The 18623-nt window shown below is 40.1% G+C and overlaps 1 protein-coding gene across 1 annotated transcript in view; it reads right to left on the reverse strand.

Annotated features, from left to right (window-relative positions):
- Nucleotides 1-2253: 2253 nt before the first annotated feature.
- The window catches only part of LOC693399 (5-hydroxytryptamine receptor 5B), a 40718-nt gene continuing 24348 nt past the window's right edge, over nt 2254-18623 (reverse strand). The window contains exon 2 of the mRNA XM_001082104.4: nt 2254-2541. Within this exon, the coding sequence (XP_001082104.4) occupies nt 2254-2541 (288 nt within the window). The remainder of the gene's footprint in view (nt 2542-18623) is intronic.

Here is an 18623-nt window from a genome sequence, read left to right on the forward strand (position 1 = left end):
CTTCAGTCAATGAGGGAAGATTCTCAGTAGACCCAAGATTGAGCTCTGACTCTTAAAAGACAACAATGATGGATGACTGAGTGTATCATTTGGTAACTACATACCTGTTCCACCTCCTCCAGGTTGTCAGTCACCTGCTTATTAATTTCTTCCCTGCCTTAATTCACGAGATATGAGGTGGCTTGTAGGAAACAAGCAGAACAACAGTAAACTATAAACTGAACATAAAACACTAGGATAGGGAAATCTAAAATTGGAATTATAGACTGGCTGGAAACATTATACACAAATAAGTAGGCTACTGGGTTTTATATAAATTCCAGAGTTAAGCCAACAATTTGGTTCTGTGCTTCTTCCTCATCAAAATGAAAATGGAAACACAGTCAATTAATAATCCTCATTGTCATGAAAAGAAAACATGACTTCACAAAGAATGTAATAGGATGATTAACTGCATCCTTATATGAAATGCACTGATGAGTTTTATAAGAATATTTCCTGTATCTTCCAATGAAAAAGAACAGAATTCCAAAACACAACTCCAAGAAGGCTGTCCAGGGTACCACACTAATTACCTTCCTGATGCCCAGTCTCTAGCAACAATGGAATGGTTGGACCATGTATTCTTCCCAGACTCTTCAGAATTCCCTCATTTAACAGGGTTGGTACCTATGAGAACTGGAACTGTATATGGCTTGAGGTTATACTGGTGCACGATCCACAATTGCAAAAATACAAATTGTTGAGAAAACAAGTGTTTGTAACTCATTTTACAACACAACTGATCTGACTCAAATGACCTGCACTAATATGAGGCTATTTCTAGTCCTTTTCTCACAATGTATATATTCATACATCTTACTGCAGAAATACTCAATTATTGATTACATGCTGCTGTCCTAGACCCAGTCGGGGGTGTTTTCTAATGTATGGACTATACCATAAATGTTTATATACTATATATGCCTTTCTAAAACCCAAAAAAATAATTCTGGATTCTGAAACACATCTGGTCCCAAAGACTTTGGAAAAGGAACTATGGACCTGTATTCTCTAATAAACCTTAAAATACTGGTACGATTTAGCGTAAGGGTGAAGAATATCTATATAACTCAGATATGAAATGAACCACTGGTGGAGCAGATCCTTTGTACAAATTAAAAAGCCTAATCAATAGGCAGCTATTCTGCCTCCAAAATGAGGTAAACTGGGACCAAGATGATGTAGTCCATGCCTTGGATTCCTATACATCTGGGCCACATTTAACATTTTCTGGAAGGCCATGAGTCACTATGGCAGTTTTGGGTGGGGGTGAGGGGTTGTTGGTTTTGAATCCTACAATAGGCATCATTTTTCCTATCTCGGTGTCATATGCAGGTATGTGTCCACCATAAGAATGATTCTGAGTCTAGAAATGAATTACCTGGCAAGCTTTAAAAAACACTGTTGCCTGGGGTTTCACCTCCCAGAAATACCAATTTAGTTGGCCTAAAGAGCAACCTGAATATCCAGAAGTATCTCTCACTGATGATAAGAAAGTCATCTAGACAACTGAAGAGATGGATTACCAGACCTCTTCTTTGAGAGCCTGATGCAGTAGGTATGGTTTGCACTGAACATCTTTTTTTTAAAGCAAAACTTCAGGGATCCTCATCTTCTCACAAATTGGCATACACTATCCTGTTGGGGAAGCGTCAGAGCCTGGGGAAGATAAGCTAAGTAAGGTGAATAAAAGAGGTAGAGAGGGCTCTTCCACAAAGGAGAAAGTCTTCTGAGTGGGCCACCAAACACACCACTGGGGCCATGTGCTGAGAATAGCCCTCTGAGGAATATACTATTGACAAAAGAAAAGCAAATCAGCTTCAACTCTTGCGTTAATTTTAAATAATCAACAGTAGCTGCCTAGAGTGCTGTCCTGGAAAGGATTCTGAGACCAGGTTCCTGCTCAGTGGGGAGCCAAGCCATGACCAATTGGCAATGTCTGCCATGCACATGGGAAGAAGGCATAGTTACAACATCTGCCAGACCTATGCTGTCTTTCTTGAGAGCCTTGGCGCTGCTGCTTCTACAGTCCAAGTCCAATGGTATAACTCTCAAGACAGCATTAGCACTCAGCTGTGGAGGGAAGGATCTCAGATCACTGATGAAAAAGTCCAAGTTTCCTTCCTCCTTACAATCTACCCACGTCTCTCTAATCCCTGTGTTCATCTCTGCTTAGTAAAGAGGCTCTTGAAGGCATTGTTGTAGTTCCTGTTAAAAAGCTGTGTAAATCAGGGGGTTGAAGAAAGAATTGGAGTAGCCAAGCCACAGAAATATGCTTTTCCAAATGGAGGGCAGGCTGCAGGCACAGAGTGGACTGATGAGCTCCGTCAGGAAGAAGGGGATCCAGCACAGCACAAACACGCCAATCAGAATTCCCACCATCATTGTTGCTCGCTTCTCCTTCTGCTCCAGCCAGGAGTCTCCACTCGCCTGGAAGGCCACCGTTGCTCTGCAATGTGCCGTGAACACCATTTTGGCCTCATCAGGTGCTTCCTTTACCTTGCAACAAAGAAAATCCCAGCACTTTGGGAGGCTAAGACGGGCGGATCACGAGGTCAGGAGATCGAGACCATCCTGACTAACACGGTGAAACCCCCTCTCTACTAAAAAATACAAAAAACTAGCCGGGCGAGGTGGCGGGCGCCTGTAGTCCCAGCTACTCGGGAGGCTCAGGCAGGAGAATGGCGTGAACCCGGGAGGCGGAGCTTGCAGTGAGCTGAGATCCGGCCACTGCACTCCAGCCTGGGCGACAGAGCGAGACTCCGTCTCAAAAAAAAAAAAAAAGAAAAGAAAAGAAAAAAAAAGAAAATAATGGAATTAAAAAATAAAACAGAAAAACAAGGAAGAAGCTGAACAAACCAGAAAGACAACAACTCCTCTTAGACTTGTCAGAGAAGTGAGATCACAGGGCTAAATGCTGCTCCAAAAATGGTCAGGTGAATATAGAGCATCACCACTTACCAGAGCAAAAACCCACAACCAGAAACTTCTGCAGGAACCAGTGCTGGGATAAGAAAACGTAAGCTCTAAACTGACAAATTGCCGGAGGCTCAGTGTGGAAAAAATCTGACAGTTAAAAAATCCAGGAAGACTTAGTCATGGAGTGGGGTAGAGGGTAGAGGTGTACATTTTTATGTTTTATTGTTTCCAGGGTCTCTATCAAGTCCTCACAGTAAATACTGGAGAAAAATCACCTTGTGCTTTTGGCAAGGGGAAGGGAAAGGAATCCATTTTGAAATATGCCAAACTATTCTGTTCTTTTTTTTTTTTTTTTTTTTTTTTCCGGAGTCTTCACTCTGTCCCCCAGGCTGGAGTGCAGTGGCACCATCTTGGCTCACTGCAAGCTCCGCCTCCCGGGTTCGCGCCATTCTCCTGCCTCAGCCTCCGGAGTAGCTGGGACTACAGGTGCCCGCCACCGCGCCCGGCTAATTTTTTGTATTTTAGTAGAGACGGGGTTTCACCGTGTTAGCCAGGATGGTCTCCATCTCCTGACCTCGTGATCCTCTCGCCTCAGCCTCCCAAAGTGCAGGGATTACAGGCGTGAGCCACCGCGCCCGGCCAACCATTCTGTTCTTAATAGGGCCTGTCCTCATGAGATTAACTTACCAGAGCCTAACCTGAGGGCTTTTATCAGAGCCCAGTCTACCTGGAGGAAGGGAAATACCCACCTCCAGTCCCCTGTAGCCATCCTGCCCCACCTAAGGGGGAAGTAGGACTGAGAAGCACTAGTGAAGTTTACAGTCCAGGCACACAGGCTAAAAAACAACTGAGACCTAATCACAGGACTACAGAACACTTCCCCTTCTCCCATACCTCACCACCATATTAACTAAAGGTCCATCTACCACAGTTCCTTTTACCCAGTGCATCATGTCTACCTTTCAACAAAAAAATTACAAAGCACACTAAAAGGCAAACAACACAGTTTGAAAAGACTGAACAAGCATGAAACCAGTCATAGATGGCTATGATGTGAGAATTATCAGACAAGGAATTTTTTTAAAACTATGATTAATAACAGCTTTAAAATAAAAAGAAGACAACATGCAAGAAAGATGAGTAATGTAAAGCAAAGAAATTGAAATTCTAAAAAAAGAATTTTTTAAATGTTAGATATCAAAACACCAACAGAAATGAAGTTTCCCTTTCATAGGTTCATTAGTAGACTGGGCACAGATGAGGAAGGAATCTCTGAACTTCAGGATATGACATTAGAAACTTTTGAAACCAAAACACAAATAGAAAAAAAAAGATGTATAAAAATAGAATAGTCCAGAGTGGTGAGACAACTACAAAAGTTGTAAATACACTTAATGAGAATACCAGAAGGAGAACAAAAGGAATATAAGCAGTATTTGAAGCAATGATGACTGAGAATGTCCCCTAGTTAATATCAGACACCAAGCCACAGACCCAAGGAGGTTAAAGAAGAATAAATAACGGATATAAAATACAGACACCTAGGCATGTCATATTTAAACTTGAGAAAAGCAAAAATAAAGACAAAAATCTTGGAAGAAGCCAAAGGGAAAACCTATAGATAGCAAAGATATCCATTACATCCAGCTTCTCTTCAGAAACCATACAAGCAAGAAGAGTGTGAAGTAAAATGTTTAAAGCATTGAGAGAAAAAAAATCCACCAACCTAGAATTCTATATCTTGGAAAATTATCCTTTAAAAATGAAGGAGAAAAAAAAAAAACATTTATCAGACAAAAATCGAGGGAATTTGTTGCCAGTAGACCTGCCTTGGAAGAAGTGTTAAAGGAAGTTCTTCAGAAAAGGAAAATTATATATCAGAAACTCAGATTTGTGTAAAGAAAGGAAGAGCATCAGATAATTAATAAGTAAAGATAGAATAAAAACTTTTATTTTTCTTATTTGATCTAACAAGTTCAAAAAATAATAGCAACAATGTATTTGAAGATATATATATATACATACACACACAAACACACTTATGTAAGCTATATGTAAGTGAAATGAATGATAGCAAGATACAAGAAATGGGAGTGAGGGATTAGAATTATTGTGTTATTATGAGGTATGTGTTCTACCCATGAAATAATATAGTGTTATTTGAAAATGGACCTGGATTAGTTGTAAATGTGTATTGCAAACTCAAGGGTCAACCACTAAAAAAAAAGTGAAGAAGTGTAACTAATATGCTAAAAAAGGAGAGAGAAATGAAATAATATTCTCAATTAAAACTATAAAGGGCAGAGCTGTACACAGTGGCACAGACCTATAATCCCAGCTACTCAGGAGGCTGAGGCAGGAGGATTGCTTCAGGCTCAAGAGTTTGAGAACAGCCTGGGCAACATAACAAAATAAACAAACAAACAAGAAACCTACAAGGGGCAGAAAAAGAGTGCAAGAGAAAAATAGGAACAAAGAAAAAAGACAACATATAGGAAACAGTAACAAAAATGGTAAATATTTATTTATGTCAGTAATCACCCCAAACATCATTGGTCTAAAGGCACCAACTAAAAGAGATTGTCACAGTGGATCATAAAACAAGATAACTATATGTTGTCTACAAGAAACCCACTTTAAACATAAAGACACATATAGATTAAATGTAAAGGGATGGAAAAAGATATACCATGCTAACACTAATCAAAAGAAAGAGGGAGTAGCTAATTTCATTTCAGGCAGAGCAAACTTCAAAGCAAAGAAAGTTATCAGAGACAGAGGGGAACATTACACAATGATAAAGTCAGTACTCCAAGAAGACATAACAATTTTTAATGTGTATGTGCTTAAAAACAGAACCAAAATATATGAGGCAAAAACTGATAGAACTGCAAGAAGGAACAGATGACTTCATTATTATAGTTGGAGACTTCAACACTTCTGTATGATAAATGGACAAATAGAGCAGGTAGAAAATCATTAAAGACATAGTTGAACTCAACAACACCATCAGTCACGTAATATAATTGACATCTATAGACTACACAGCCTACAACAGTAGATTATACATTCCTCTCAAGCTCACCTAGAACATTCACCAAGGCAGACCACATTTGGCCATAAAACACACTTTAACAAATTTAAAAGAAGAGAAAGCATACAAAGTCTGGCTTTTTTTCTTTCTTTCTTTCACAAAAAGAATAGAAAATCCTCAAATACTTGGAAACTTAAAAATCACTTTGAAATAGCACATGGGTCAAAGAAAAAAATTGATGAAAATTTTAAAATATTTTCAAGTAAATGAAAATGAAAACAAACATCAAAATTTGTGTGATGCTGCAAAATAGTACTTAGATGAAAATTTATAACACTTTATATATTTATATATATATTAGAACAGACATCTAAAATCATTAATCTAAGCTTTCACCTGAGGAAACTGATGAAAAAAAGGGCAAATTAAATCCAAAATAAGCAGAAGAAAAATAAAAATTAGAGCAGAAATCAACGTGTGAAAACAGGAAATCCATAGAGAAGACCAATGAAACCAAAAGCAGGTTCTTTGAATAAATAAATAAAATTAATAAACTCTAGCCAGGCTAAGAAAAAAATCTACCAAATTATAATACCAGAAATGAAAGAGGAGATAACACTATAGATCCCATGGACATTAAATGGACAAAGGAGGCTGGGCATGGTGGCTCAAGCCTGTAATCCCAACACTTTGGGAGGCCAAGGCAGGTGGATCACAAGGTCAGGAGTTCGAGACCAGTCTGGCCAACATGGTGAAGCCCCATCTCTACTAAAAATACAAAAATTAGCTGGCTGTGGTGGCGTGTGCCTGTAATCCCAGCTACTCAGGAGGCTGAGACAGGAGAATCATTTGAACCCAGGAGGTAGAGGTTGCAGTGAGCTGAGATCATGCCACTGCACTCCAGCCTGGGTGACAGAGCAAGACTCCATCTCGGGATTAAAAAAAAAAAAAAAAAAAAAAAAAGACAATGGATTGCTGTGAACAACTCTATGCTCACAAATTTGATAACGTAGATTAAATGGACCAATCCCTTCAAAGACACAAGCTTGAGAGACATAAGCCGCCAAAACTCACACAAGAAGAAATAGAAAATCTGAATAGGCCCATAGCTACTTAATATAGTGAATTAATAATTAATAACCTTTCAAAACAGAGAACACCAAGCCCAGATTGATTCACTGGAAAACTCCGTTAAACATTTTAAGGAAGAAATTATACCAATTCTCAACAATCTCTTTCAGGAAATACAAACTGAAGGGAATACTTTCTAACACATTCTGTGGGGCAACATTATCCTAATACCCAAATCAGCCAAGGACAGTAAAACTACAGATCAGTATCTCATGAACATGGATACAAAAATTCTCAACAAATATTACCAAATTAATCCAACAATGTACAAAAAGAAAATTATACACCACAATCAAGTGGAATTTTTCCTAGGTATGCAATTCTTGTTCAACATTCAAAAATCAATTAATATAATCTGGCACATCAATAGGCTAAAAAAGAAAAAAACGTATAATAGTAATAGATACAAAAACAACATTTTTACAAAATCCAACACCTACTCATGATTTAAAAAAAAAAAAAAAAAAAAAAAAAAAAAAAAAAAAAAAACTCTTAAGTAGGAATAGAGGTAGGGGGACTTCATCAACTTGATACGGAATATCTACCAAAAAATCTACAGCTGCCATCACACTTAATGATGAGAAACTCAAAGCTTCTCACTGAGGTCAGGGATAGGCAGGGATGTCCCTCCTCACCACTGCTTTTCAGGATCATATTCAAAAGTCCTAACTAATGCAATAAGACAAGAAAAGGAAATAAAAAGTGTACAGATTGGGAAGGAAGAAATAAAACTGCCTTTTTCTCACAGATCACATGATTATCTATGTAGAAAATCTGAAAGAATCAACCAAAAAAAAACACCCTTGAAACTATTATAATAAGTGATTATAGCAGGATTGCCGGATACAGAGTTAATACAAAAAAAAAATTGAACATTTTCTTGTATACTAACAATGCACAAGTAAAAATGATGCCATTTACATTAGCATCTGAAAAATGAAATAGGCATAAATCTAACAAAATATGTAGAAGATCTTTATAGCAGCATGATTTATCATCCTTTGGGTATATACCCAGTAATGGGATGGCTGGGTCATATGGTACATCTAGTTCTAGATCCTTGAGGAATCGCCATACTGTTTTCCATAATGGTTGAACTAGTTTACAATCCCACCAACAGTGTAAAAGTGTTCCTATTTCTCCACATCCTTTCCAGCACCTGTTGTTTCCTGACTTTTTAATGATCGCCATTCTAACTGGTGTGAGATGGTATCTCATTGTGGTTTTGATTTGCATTTCTCTGATGGCCAGTGATGATGAGCATTTTTTCATGTGTCTGTTGGCTGTATGAATGTCTTCTTTTGAGAAATGTCTGTTCATATCCTTTGCCCACTTTTTGATGGGGTTGTTTGTTTTTTTTCTTGTAAATTTGTTTGAGTTCTTTGTAGGTTCTGGATACTAGCCCTTTGTCAGATGAGTAGATTGCAAAAATTTTCTCCCATTCTGTAGGTTGCCTGTTCACTCTGATGGTAGTTTCTTTTGCTGTGCAGAAGCTCTTTAGTTTAATGAGATCCCATTTGTCAATTTTGGCTTTTGCTGCCGTTGCTTTTGGTGTTTTGGACATGAAGTCTTTGCCCATCCTATGTCCTGAATGGTACTACCTAGGTTTTCCTCTAGGGTTTTTATGGTATTAGGTCTAACATTTAAGTCTCTAATCCATCCTGAATTAATTTTTGCATAAGGAGTAAGGAAAGGATCCAGTTTCAGCTTTCTACTTATGGCTAGCCAATTTTCCCAGCACCATTTATTAAATAGGGAATCCTTTCCCCATTTCTTGTTTCTCTCAGGTTTGTCAAAGATCAGATGGCTGTAGATGTGTGGTATTATTTCTGAGGACTCTGTTCTGTTCCATTGGTCTATATCTCTGTTTTGGTACCAGTGTCATGCTGTTTTGGTGACTGTAGCCTTGTAGTATAGTTTGAAGTCAGGTAGCGTGATGCCTCCAGCTTTGTTCTTTTGACTTAGGATAGTCTTGGCAATGCAGGCTCTTTTTTGGTTCCATATGAACCTTAAAGCAGTTTTTTCCAATTCTGTGAAGAAACTCGTTGGTAGCTTGATGGGGATGGCATTGAATCTATAAATAACCTTGGGCAGTATGGCCATTTTCACAATATTGATTCTTCCTATCCATGAGCATGGTATGTTCTTCCATTTGTTTGTGTCCTCTTTGATTTCACTGAGCAGTGGTTTGTAGTTCTCCTTGAAGAGGTCCTTAACATCCCTTGTCAGTTGGATTCCTAGGTATTTTATTCTCTTTTGAGCAATTGTGAATGGAAGTTCATTCATGATTTGGCTCTCTGTTTGTCTGTTACTGGTGTATAAGAATGCTTGTGATTTTTGCACATTAATTTTGTATCCTGAGACTTTGCTGAAGTTGCTTATCAGCTTAAGGAGATTTTGGGCTGAGACAATGGGATTTTCTAAATATACAATCATGTCATCTGCAAAGAGGGACAATTTGACTTCTTCTTTTCCTAACTGAATACCCTTGATTTCTTTCTCTTGCCTGATTGCCCTAGCCAGAACTTCCAACACTATGTTGAATAGGAGTGGTGAGAGAGGGCATCCCTGTCTTGTGCCAGTTTTCAAAGGGAATTTTTCCAGTTTTTGCCCATTCAGTATGATATTGGCTGTGGGTTTGTCATAAATAGCTCTTATTATTTTGAGGTACGTTCCATCAATACCGAATTTATTGAGTGTTTTTAGCATGAAGGCTGTTGAATTTTGTCAAAAGCCTTTTCTGCATCTATTGAGATAATCATGTGGTTCTTGTCTTTGGTTCTGTTTATATGCTGGATTATGTTTATTGATTTGCGAATGTTGAACCAGCCTTGCATCCCAGGGATGAAGCCCACTTGATCATGGTGGATAAGCTTTTTGATGTGCTGCTGAATCTGGTTTGCCAGTATTTTATTGAGGATTTTTGCATCGATGTTCATCAGGGATATTGGTCTAAAATTCTCTTTTTTTGTTGTGTCTCTGCCAGGCTTTGGTATCAGGATGATGTTGGCCTGATAAAATGAGTTAGGGAGGATTCCCTCTTTTTCTATTGATTGGAATAGTTTCAGAAGGAATGGTACCAGCTCCTCCTTGTACCTCTGGTAGAATTCAGCTGTGAATCCATCTGGTCCTGGACTTTTTTTGGTTGGTAGGCTATTAATTATTGCCTCAATTTCAGAGCCTGCTATTTGTCTATTCAGGGATTCAACTTCTTCCTGGTTTAGTCTTGGAAGAGTGTAAGTGTCCAGGAAATTATCCATTTCTTCTAGATTTTCTAGTTTATTTGCGTAGAGGTGTTTATAGTATTCTCTGATGGTAGTTTGTATTTCTGTGGGGTTGGTGGTGATATCCCCTTTATCATTTTTTATTGCATCTATTTGATTCTTCTCTCTTTTCAAGAAAATGTGGCACATATACACCATGGAATACTATGCAGCCATAAAAAAGGATGAGTTTGTGTCCTTTGTAGGGACATGGATGCAGCTGGAAACCATCATTCTTAGCAAACTATCACAAGAACAGAAAACCAAACACCGCATGTTCTCACTCATAGGTGGGAACTGAACAATGAGATCACTTGGACTCGGGAAGGGGAACATCACACACCGGGGCCTATAATGGGAGGGGGGAGGGGGGAGGGATTGCATTGGGAGTTATACCTGATGTAAATGACGAGTTGATGGGTGCTGACGAGTTGATGGGTACAGCACAGCAACATGGCACAAGTATACATATGTAACAAACCTGCACGTTATGCACATGTACCCTAGAACTTAAAGTATAATAATAATAAAAAATAAATTTAAAAAAAAAGAAAAAAATATGTAGAAGATCTGTATGAAGAAAACTGTAAGACTCTAATGAAATAAATCAAAGAACCACATAAACTGAGATATTCTTGTTCATGGATGGGAAGACTCAATCATGTCAAGATGTGAGTTCTTTCCAATTTGATTCAATGCAGTTCTGATCAAAACTTCAGGAAGTTATTTTGTGGATATTGACAAACTAATTCTAAAGTTTATGTGGAGAAGCAAAAGACCTAGAATAGCCAACACAATATTGAAGGAAAAGAATTTTGGAGGATTAATACTACTTGACTTGAGGACATACTATAAAGCTTCAGCAAGTAAGACGGTGGCATTGGTGAAAAAATAGTGACAATAGATCAATAGAACAGAAATGAGAGCCCAGAAATAGACCCACATAAATACAGTCAACTGACCTTTGATGAAGGAGGAAAGGCAATAAACAATAGAGAAAAGATCGTCTGCTCAACAAATAGTGCTTTAACAACTAGATATTCATAGGAAAAGAAAAATTAATCTAGAACTAGACCTTACACCCTTCACAAAAATTAACTGCAAATGGATCACAGGCTAAATGTAAAATATGAATCTATGAAACTCCTAAAAGATAGCATAGGAAAAAAAAATTAGATGACCTTGGGTTTGGTGATGACTTCTCAGATGCAATACTAAAGGCGCAATCCAGTAAAGAAAGAATTGACATGCTAGACTTCATCAAAAACAACAACAAAAATCTGCTCTGTAAAAGACACTGACAAGAGGATTTAAAGATAAGCCGCAGTCTAGGAGAAAATATTTGCAAAAGACTTATCAGATAAAATACTGTTATCCAAAATACACAAAGAACTCTTAAAATTCAATGAGTATGAACAACCCATTTAAAAAATGGGCCAGAAACCTTAATAGACACCTCAAAGAAGATATACAGATGGAATAAAAACATTTGAAAAGGTGTTCCATAGCATATGTCATCAGGGAAACAGCAAACTAAAACAGTGAGATACCACTACACACCTACTAGAATAGTCAAAATCCAGAATGCTGACGGCACCAAACACTGGTGAGGATGTGGAGCAACAGGAACCCTCATTTATTGCTGGTGGGAATGGAAAATGGTACAGCCACCTTGGAAGACTCTTTTGTGAGTTCTTACCAAACTCAGCATACTCTTACCATACAATGCAGCAATCATGATCCTTGGTATTGACCCAAAGGAATTGAAAACAATATCCACACAAAAACCTGCACACAGATGTTTATGGCAGTGCAGCTTTATGTGTAATTGCCAAAACATATGGAAGCAACCAAGATGCCCTTCAGTAAGTGGATGGATAAACTGTGGTACATCCAGACAGTGAAATATTATTCAGTGTCAAACAGAAAAGAGCTATCAAGCCATGGGAAGGCAATGAGAAAACTACATATTGCTCAGTAAAAAGAAAAGCAAATCTGAAAAGGGTACATACTGTATCATTCCAATTATATGGCATTCTGGAAAAGGCAAAACAACTGAGACAATAAAGAGTCAGTGGTTGCTAGAGGTTGGGATGAGTAAGCAAAGCATAAAGGATTTTTAGGGCAGAAAAACTACTCTGTAGGATACTACAGTGGTGGATACATATCGTTATACATTTGTCCAAACCTACAGAATGTGAACACAAAGAGTGAACACTCATGTAAACTATGGACTTTTCATGATAATTATTGTCACTGTCAATGTGGGTTTGTCAATTTTAACAAATGCGCTGCTATGGTGTGGGATGTTGATGGTGGGGGAGGTTGTATGTTTGTGGAGGTGGGGAGTATATGGCAACTCTCTTTTTACTTTCCATTCAATTTTGCTGGGAACCTAAAACTTCTATAAAAAATTAACTTTATTAATTTAAGTAAATAAGTAAAATATAGTACTTATCATGAGCTCAGATGCATTCAGGGTGGTATGGCCATAGACAAACTATAATACTGTATGATTAAAGTAATGGGAGGTTACTCCAGTCTTGTCCAGAACCTCTCCTCCAACTTCATTCAAAAGGCATTTATACCATAACCCATCAAACAATGTTAGGTGAAAAGGTTACTGAAACTGTAGGTTAAAATAATATCCAAAGATTCGTCAAGGAGAGAGAATGATGGTCCCCATGACCTCAAATAATATGATATAAACAGGAAGGGGGGCGAGTAAGAGCAGGAGCCTTGGTGTCAGACCCAGGCTGGAGTCCCAGCACCACAGGGAAAGCTCGTCTCCCTTTCTGAGCCCGTTTCTCCAGCTGCAATGCTGGGTGATGAAAATCCTCTCCCCAGCTAAGGATGTCCTGCCAATGAATTGAGAATGCCTGACTGGGCCCAGCACTACTGCCTGGCATATGTATTCACCTATTCTGTACATATGGAGTGGGCTTGAGGCTGGGACTAGGACCACTAATAGAAAAAACCTCATCTTGCCCCTCAAAAAGGTTACAGCTAGACAGACAGTCTGTAAACATGAATATTGCAAGAGATTGTATAATCACTGTGGTAAACAGATTCAGTTTAAATTAGGTGATAATTCTACACTGTCCAGCTTTATAAAAAGAAAACTGACTGTAAATGCCTTTGTGATCATAACTACCTTCCAATTAAGGAGCCTCAGGCATTACTCTCCACACCTTTCACCTCCACTTGTTGGTTAACTCCTGTTTACCTTTTCGGTCTCAGGTTAAAGACCACCAGTCCTCCCAGAGCCATCTTCCCTGATCCTCCAAAGTCAACCATGGCTCCCTGTTTGGTGCCATGTTTGCCTTTTTTTTTTTTTTTGAGGCGGAGTCTAGCTCTGTCGCCCAGGCTGGAGTGCGGTCGCCTGATCTCCACTCACTGCAAGCTCCGTCCCCCGGGTTCACACCATTCTCCTGCCTCAGCCCCCCCGAGTAGCTGGGACTACAGGCACCCACCACCACGCCCGGCTAATTGTTTTTGTATTTTTAGTAGAGACGGGGTTTCACAGTGTTTGCCAGGATGGTCTCAATCTCCTGACCTCGTGATCCACCCGCCTTGGCCTCCCAAAGTACTGGAATTACAGGTGTGAGCCACCGTGCCCGGCTTTTTTCTTCTTTTGCAGTGATTTGTGTGACTATTTGCCTGATGTCTGGCTCTCCCATCCCAGGTCAAGCTGAAAAAAGGCAGTGTCTTCCTAGTATATTACCTACCTGGCAACAGCACTGGCACCCAGTGGGTGCCCAGCAAATATCTATGACTAATGATGTATTGTTGCAGCAGAGTGACCCGCATCTGTATTTCTCTTCCTCCTCGGAATGCTGCCAGTGATGGCCTCAGGTACTCTGCCCGTACAAGCACAGAGCCTCCCAGCAATGACTGTGTCTAGCTTTTCTGAGGCACAACTGGAAGCAACTATCAGGATGACCACTCAGCTGTGGGCACTTGACCTTGTTCATGGCTGACACACTTGCCTCCTCTCACCTGCATCAGGGTGGCCAAAGCTAAGTGAGTGCAAGGGGCTCTGGTGTCCTGGCTTTCACAAGCTCAAGACTCCTCGTTCTCAATGCTACCTTCAGATTCTGCATCTTCTGCTACTCCCCCCAGCACTCCCTGGATCTATTTGTGTTGTGCTGAACCCTTATTGACTTCAGTTGGGAAGGCACGAGGTTCAAGAGACTGAAGAAGAGACCAACAGCCAGCAAACGAGACATGGGGTTTTATCAAGGGCTTACATACAGGGGAGAGAGTCCGGTGGTGGTGGGCTGGGCAGGAGAACTATCTTGCCTTCAGAGGCGAGCTGGACAAGAAAACTGCAACCTCTTGCAAACAGCATGTAGTTTATATTGCATTTTCACTTAACACCCTCCTCTTAACAACCTCCACCTGGAAACCTTCATGTAACCCAAAACTCAGGGCCTGAATCCCCTGTATGGCCCATGTCCCACAGGATGCGATGGGACAGGGGTTCAGCTGTCCCTCAGAGACAAGGAACAAATCTGCAGGTTGGCTACTGCTGGACTCCCTAGCTCAAAACACATTCAGGTGCATCTGCCATACAGGGTCATTCTATGGGCATGCTTAAGTTACTGTATCAGATGCGTTTACCCTACAATTTGGAAAATCATTCAGCCAGTTCGAAAACAGATCATGGAGATGAGGACAGAAAGTCCTTTCTTTTGCCACTATACATCCAGCATCCTTCCCACCTGCCACTTGGAGGGAAAGAGAACAAACAGTATCCCCCTCATCTGGGATGGCAAACACATACTCTCTGAAGAGGCAGCTGAGAACTGGCCTGCCAGCCAGAGACCCCCTTTAATGACCCATTCCAAGGTTTCCCAGTCCCCAGGCAGTGGGAGCTGCACGTCACCTTTTCCATTTACAAGAGGTAATACTGACACATCCACATTCTTGTAGACTCTCATCTAGTCACCAGAGGAAGTCTGAATGACAAAACGTGGCATCCTGAAATCAGCCCATGAATATTTAGCAGTCCCTTGTTAGGAGAGAAAAAACATCATCAGAGCATGAGAGGAAGTGGAAGGTAATTTTGTTGTTATTTTTCTCCCACTAAGCTCATTAATGGGCACTTTTCCAGCCGTTTTTCTGCTGACTTAAATGACCTTCCAGGCACTTGAGTTCCTCCACTGTGTAATGAAATTCCAAATCCTGGTTAAGCTATTAGAGTAAGGAAATTGATGGGGTAAGTTCAGTTCAAAGAAATCCTGGGGGAAGAGAAACAGAAAAGGCAAGTCTGATTAAAGTTCATTTAAAACACACTGGGCTCTACCACTGTAGCACTGAGCAGGGTCCACCTGTGGTCCGTCAAGATGTCTGTTTGCTAGAAGACCTGTGTTCACAGCTTTTCAGCCTGAGCCTGGTACAATCTGGGCAGAGTGATGCTGGAAGGCAATGGAATCTTTCCAGAAACAGCTTCAAAGAAAACGAGCCAACTGTGGGTGATTATTATTTTTGTGTGTTTGTTTTTTTTGTTTTTTGTTTTTTTTTTTTGCTAGGTGACGACTAACTTGGTTTTTTCAGTTCAATGGGTAATGTCTCTTAGGAAACCCAACAGAAATGAACAAGAAGCAGTATAACTCCTGGGAAACTGCTATGAAACAGACACTGTGCTACATCCCTGCAATGGATGACTTTCATTCTTCCTCACACCAGACCCTTAAGGGATTATATTATCATCCCCACTTCACAGCTGAGAAACCACTATGAAAGGTTAGATACCATTGTCCGAAGTCACACAGTTGCTTATTGTTAGAGCTGAAAGTGAAACTTGTGTCATTTGAAGGAGAGTCCACACTCTTAACCCCTACATGTTACTCTGCATCTTTGAGTAAAAGTGATTGATCTGAATGGGTCCCTATGGAATCTATTTTAAGGGTCATATTTATGTTGGGGAGCTTGCAGAATGAGCATCTGTGGCTCCTCAGGCAATTTCTGGGGCTTCTAGCAACCAGCTCTGGGGGCACCCAGAGTGTCCCTCTTTCCTCTTGTCTCTCCTCAGCCTTTGGCCCTCAATGCCCCTCTGCACACCTGTCTGATGACCACTCATGCTCAAGAGGCCTCTGACCCTGGATTTAGAATCCGCTCATTGGGAAGGTGAGAATACGAATGGTTGAATCCACACAACCAGTACTACCTGGCACTTTCTGGTCCTGTTGTACAAGCAGGGATGCTCTGAATACAGAGGCTGGAGAGAGGGAACACTATAAACAATGCCACACATGCAGGGAAAGGTAGAACCAAGGTACCTGTCCAGTTTCTGTGATTCCAGGACCACAGGGTTTCTTTCTGCCATGCTAAAACATGACCTAAAAGATAAGCTCACCTAAATGTCTTTATAGAGTCTAGGGCTTTTCCATTCAAAATTAACTAGGAATCAAATCTGTCAGACAACAAATGCTCAGACCTGGATTGATCACCTACTGTATGCATAGGGACAATGTACTGAAATTTCTCATGAGGTCTCAATTTTAAATATTCTGTCCCACTATTCCCATAAGTACTCTGATAGCAGGGCATGAATTTGAAGAAGTCATTCAGAATATTGTGTCATGACCAACACTCTACAAGGGTAGGGACCTTGAGTGTTCTGTCCACTGAAGAATCCCTAGCACCTAGTGTGATATACGGTATACAGTAAATACTCAATAAACATCTATTGAATAAAGAAATACTAGGGGAGACAATTGTCTTGCGAGTTTCTTGCATTTCTGCACATTTTGCTAGCAAAGATTCTAGCAGCCTTTGTTATAAACCAGTTTTTCAAGGATGTTTGTAGAGCAAACAGCTCTGGAAGATAGAGACACTATCTCCCAGTGGAAGAGAGGCTAAACTTGCTTGCAACCCATTATAAAAGATTCAGGCTTCTTTTATAATGTAAGAAATATGTAATATAATAATACAAAAAATAAGAACAGAAGGAAGGCTTGTTTACTGTCCAACAGCAGGCAAAAGAGATTCGGGTTCCCTAATCTAGGAGTTCTCTTCTGTGATGCAAATCCGTCAGAACCATCTACATCACTCCTGTGGGACTTTGAATGAAAGGGGAACTGATCCATAGCTGAGGCTCACACTGTGTAATAAAGTCTTTCAATTCCAACCCAAGAGCCTCATGTCTTCTGCCACCAACCAGCAATGGAAGGCTCACCTGTTAGCCTGCAGGCAGGGTAAAATCTCAGACCCTTCATAGTACTTGACATATGTCTAGCACTTGGCTAGGTGGCTCCATACATGGTCCTACTCAGTTATAACAGCAACCACGTAAGGAAGGAAGGAGGAAACCAAGGCTCAGAGCACATTAAAGATTAGCTCCACCTCCAAGCTGGGTCCCCATCTCTAATCTCCTACCAGGAAGAACCTTACCTCTATCACAGTCTCATTGTAAGGACTGAAGGAGACAGTGGTACAGAGTCGGCCCTCAGTAAAGGTCAACTTCATGGCGCCCATCTCTTCCCACCCCTCTAAAAAATGCCAGCTGCCACAGGAAAAAATCTACAAATCTTCAATCCTCTGATGTTGTCAGATAAATGTCTTAGGAAGAAGAAATAGAAATAGAAAAAAATCAGAAAGAAGGAGGACAGTTCCTTAATCATTTGTGGAACTTACCACTTTGTGTTGTGACCACAAGGATCACACACTGACTATAGCAAGATGCTTTACAAAGTTGGTGTCAGGGGACCACATTAATCCTAACAGTGACTCAAGCCCTACCACATCTGAGGAGAGAACATTAAGAACTTTCCAATTAAGCTTGAAGGCAATCTGGATTATAACTGGAAAGTACAGTTTCTCACCAGAGCTTGTGGATCAGGGCTCAGAACACCTGAGGCTTCATTCTCTCTGTCCAAGGTTTAGTGAGATAACTAAGCCCAAGTCTTATTTCTCGCCAAGGCACTTTAAAGAGATAACTAATCAAAATAGCCCCCAAAGTAAACAAATGTGACTGGCTTATTTTAGAACCCAAAACAGAAAATTTTCCCAGTTATTTCTTACGGAGATTTTCTTGTAAAAACAAAAGGAGAACACTGATAGGCTTGAAGAAAATAAATTTTCCCCTTAGTGTAATTATAGGCACTACAGAATGTAGTCTTGCTAAACTCTTGGGTATGATCATAACATAAGGCACAATTGCTATTGCTATTTGGAAAACACGGATTTTGTTGTTGTTGTTGTTGTTGTTGTTGTTGTTGGGAGTTTAG

The sequence above is a fragment of the Macaca mulatta genome, chromosome 12 (assembly GCF_049350105.2).
Source record: "Macaca mulatta isolate MMU2019108-1 chromosome 12, T2T-MMU8v2.0, whole genome shotgun sequence".
NCBI classification, from domain to species: domain Eukaryota; kingdom Metazoa; phylum Chordata; class Mammalia; order Primates; family Cercopithecidae; genus Macaca; species Macaca mulatta.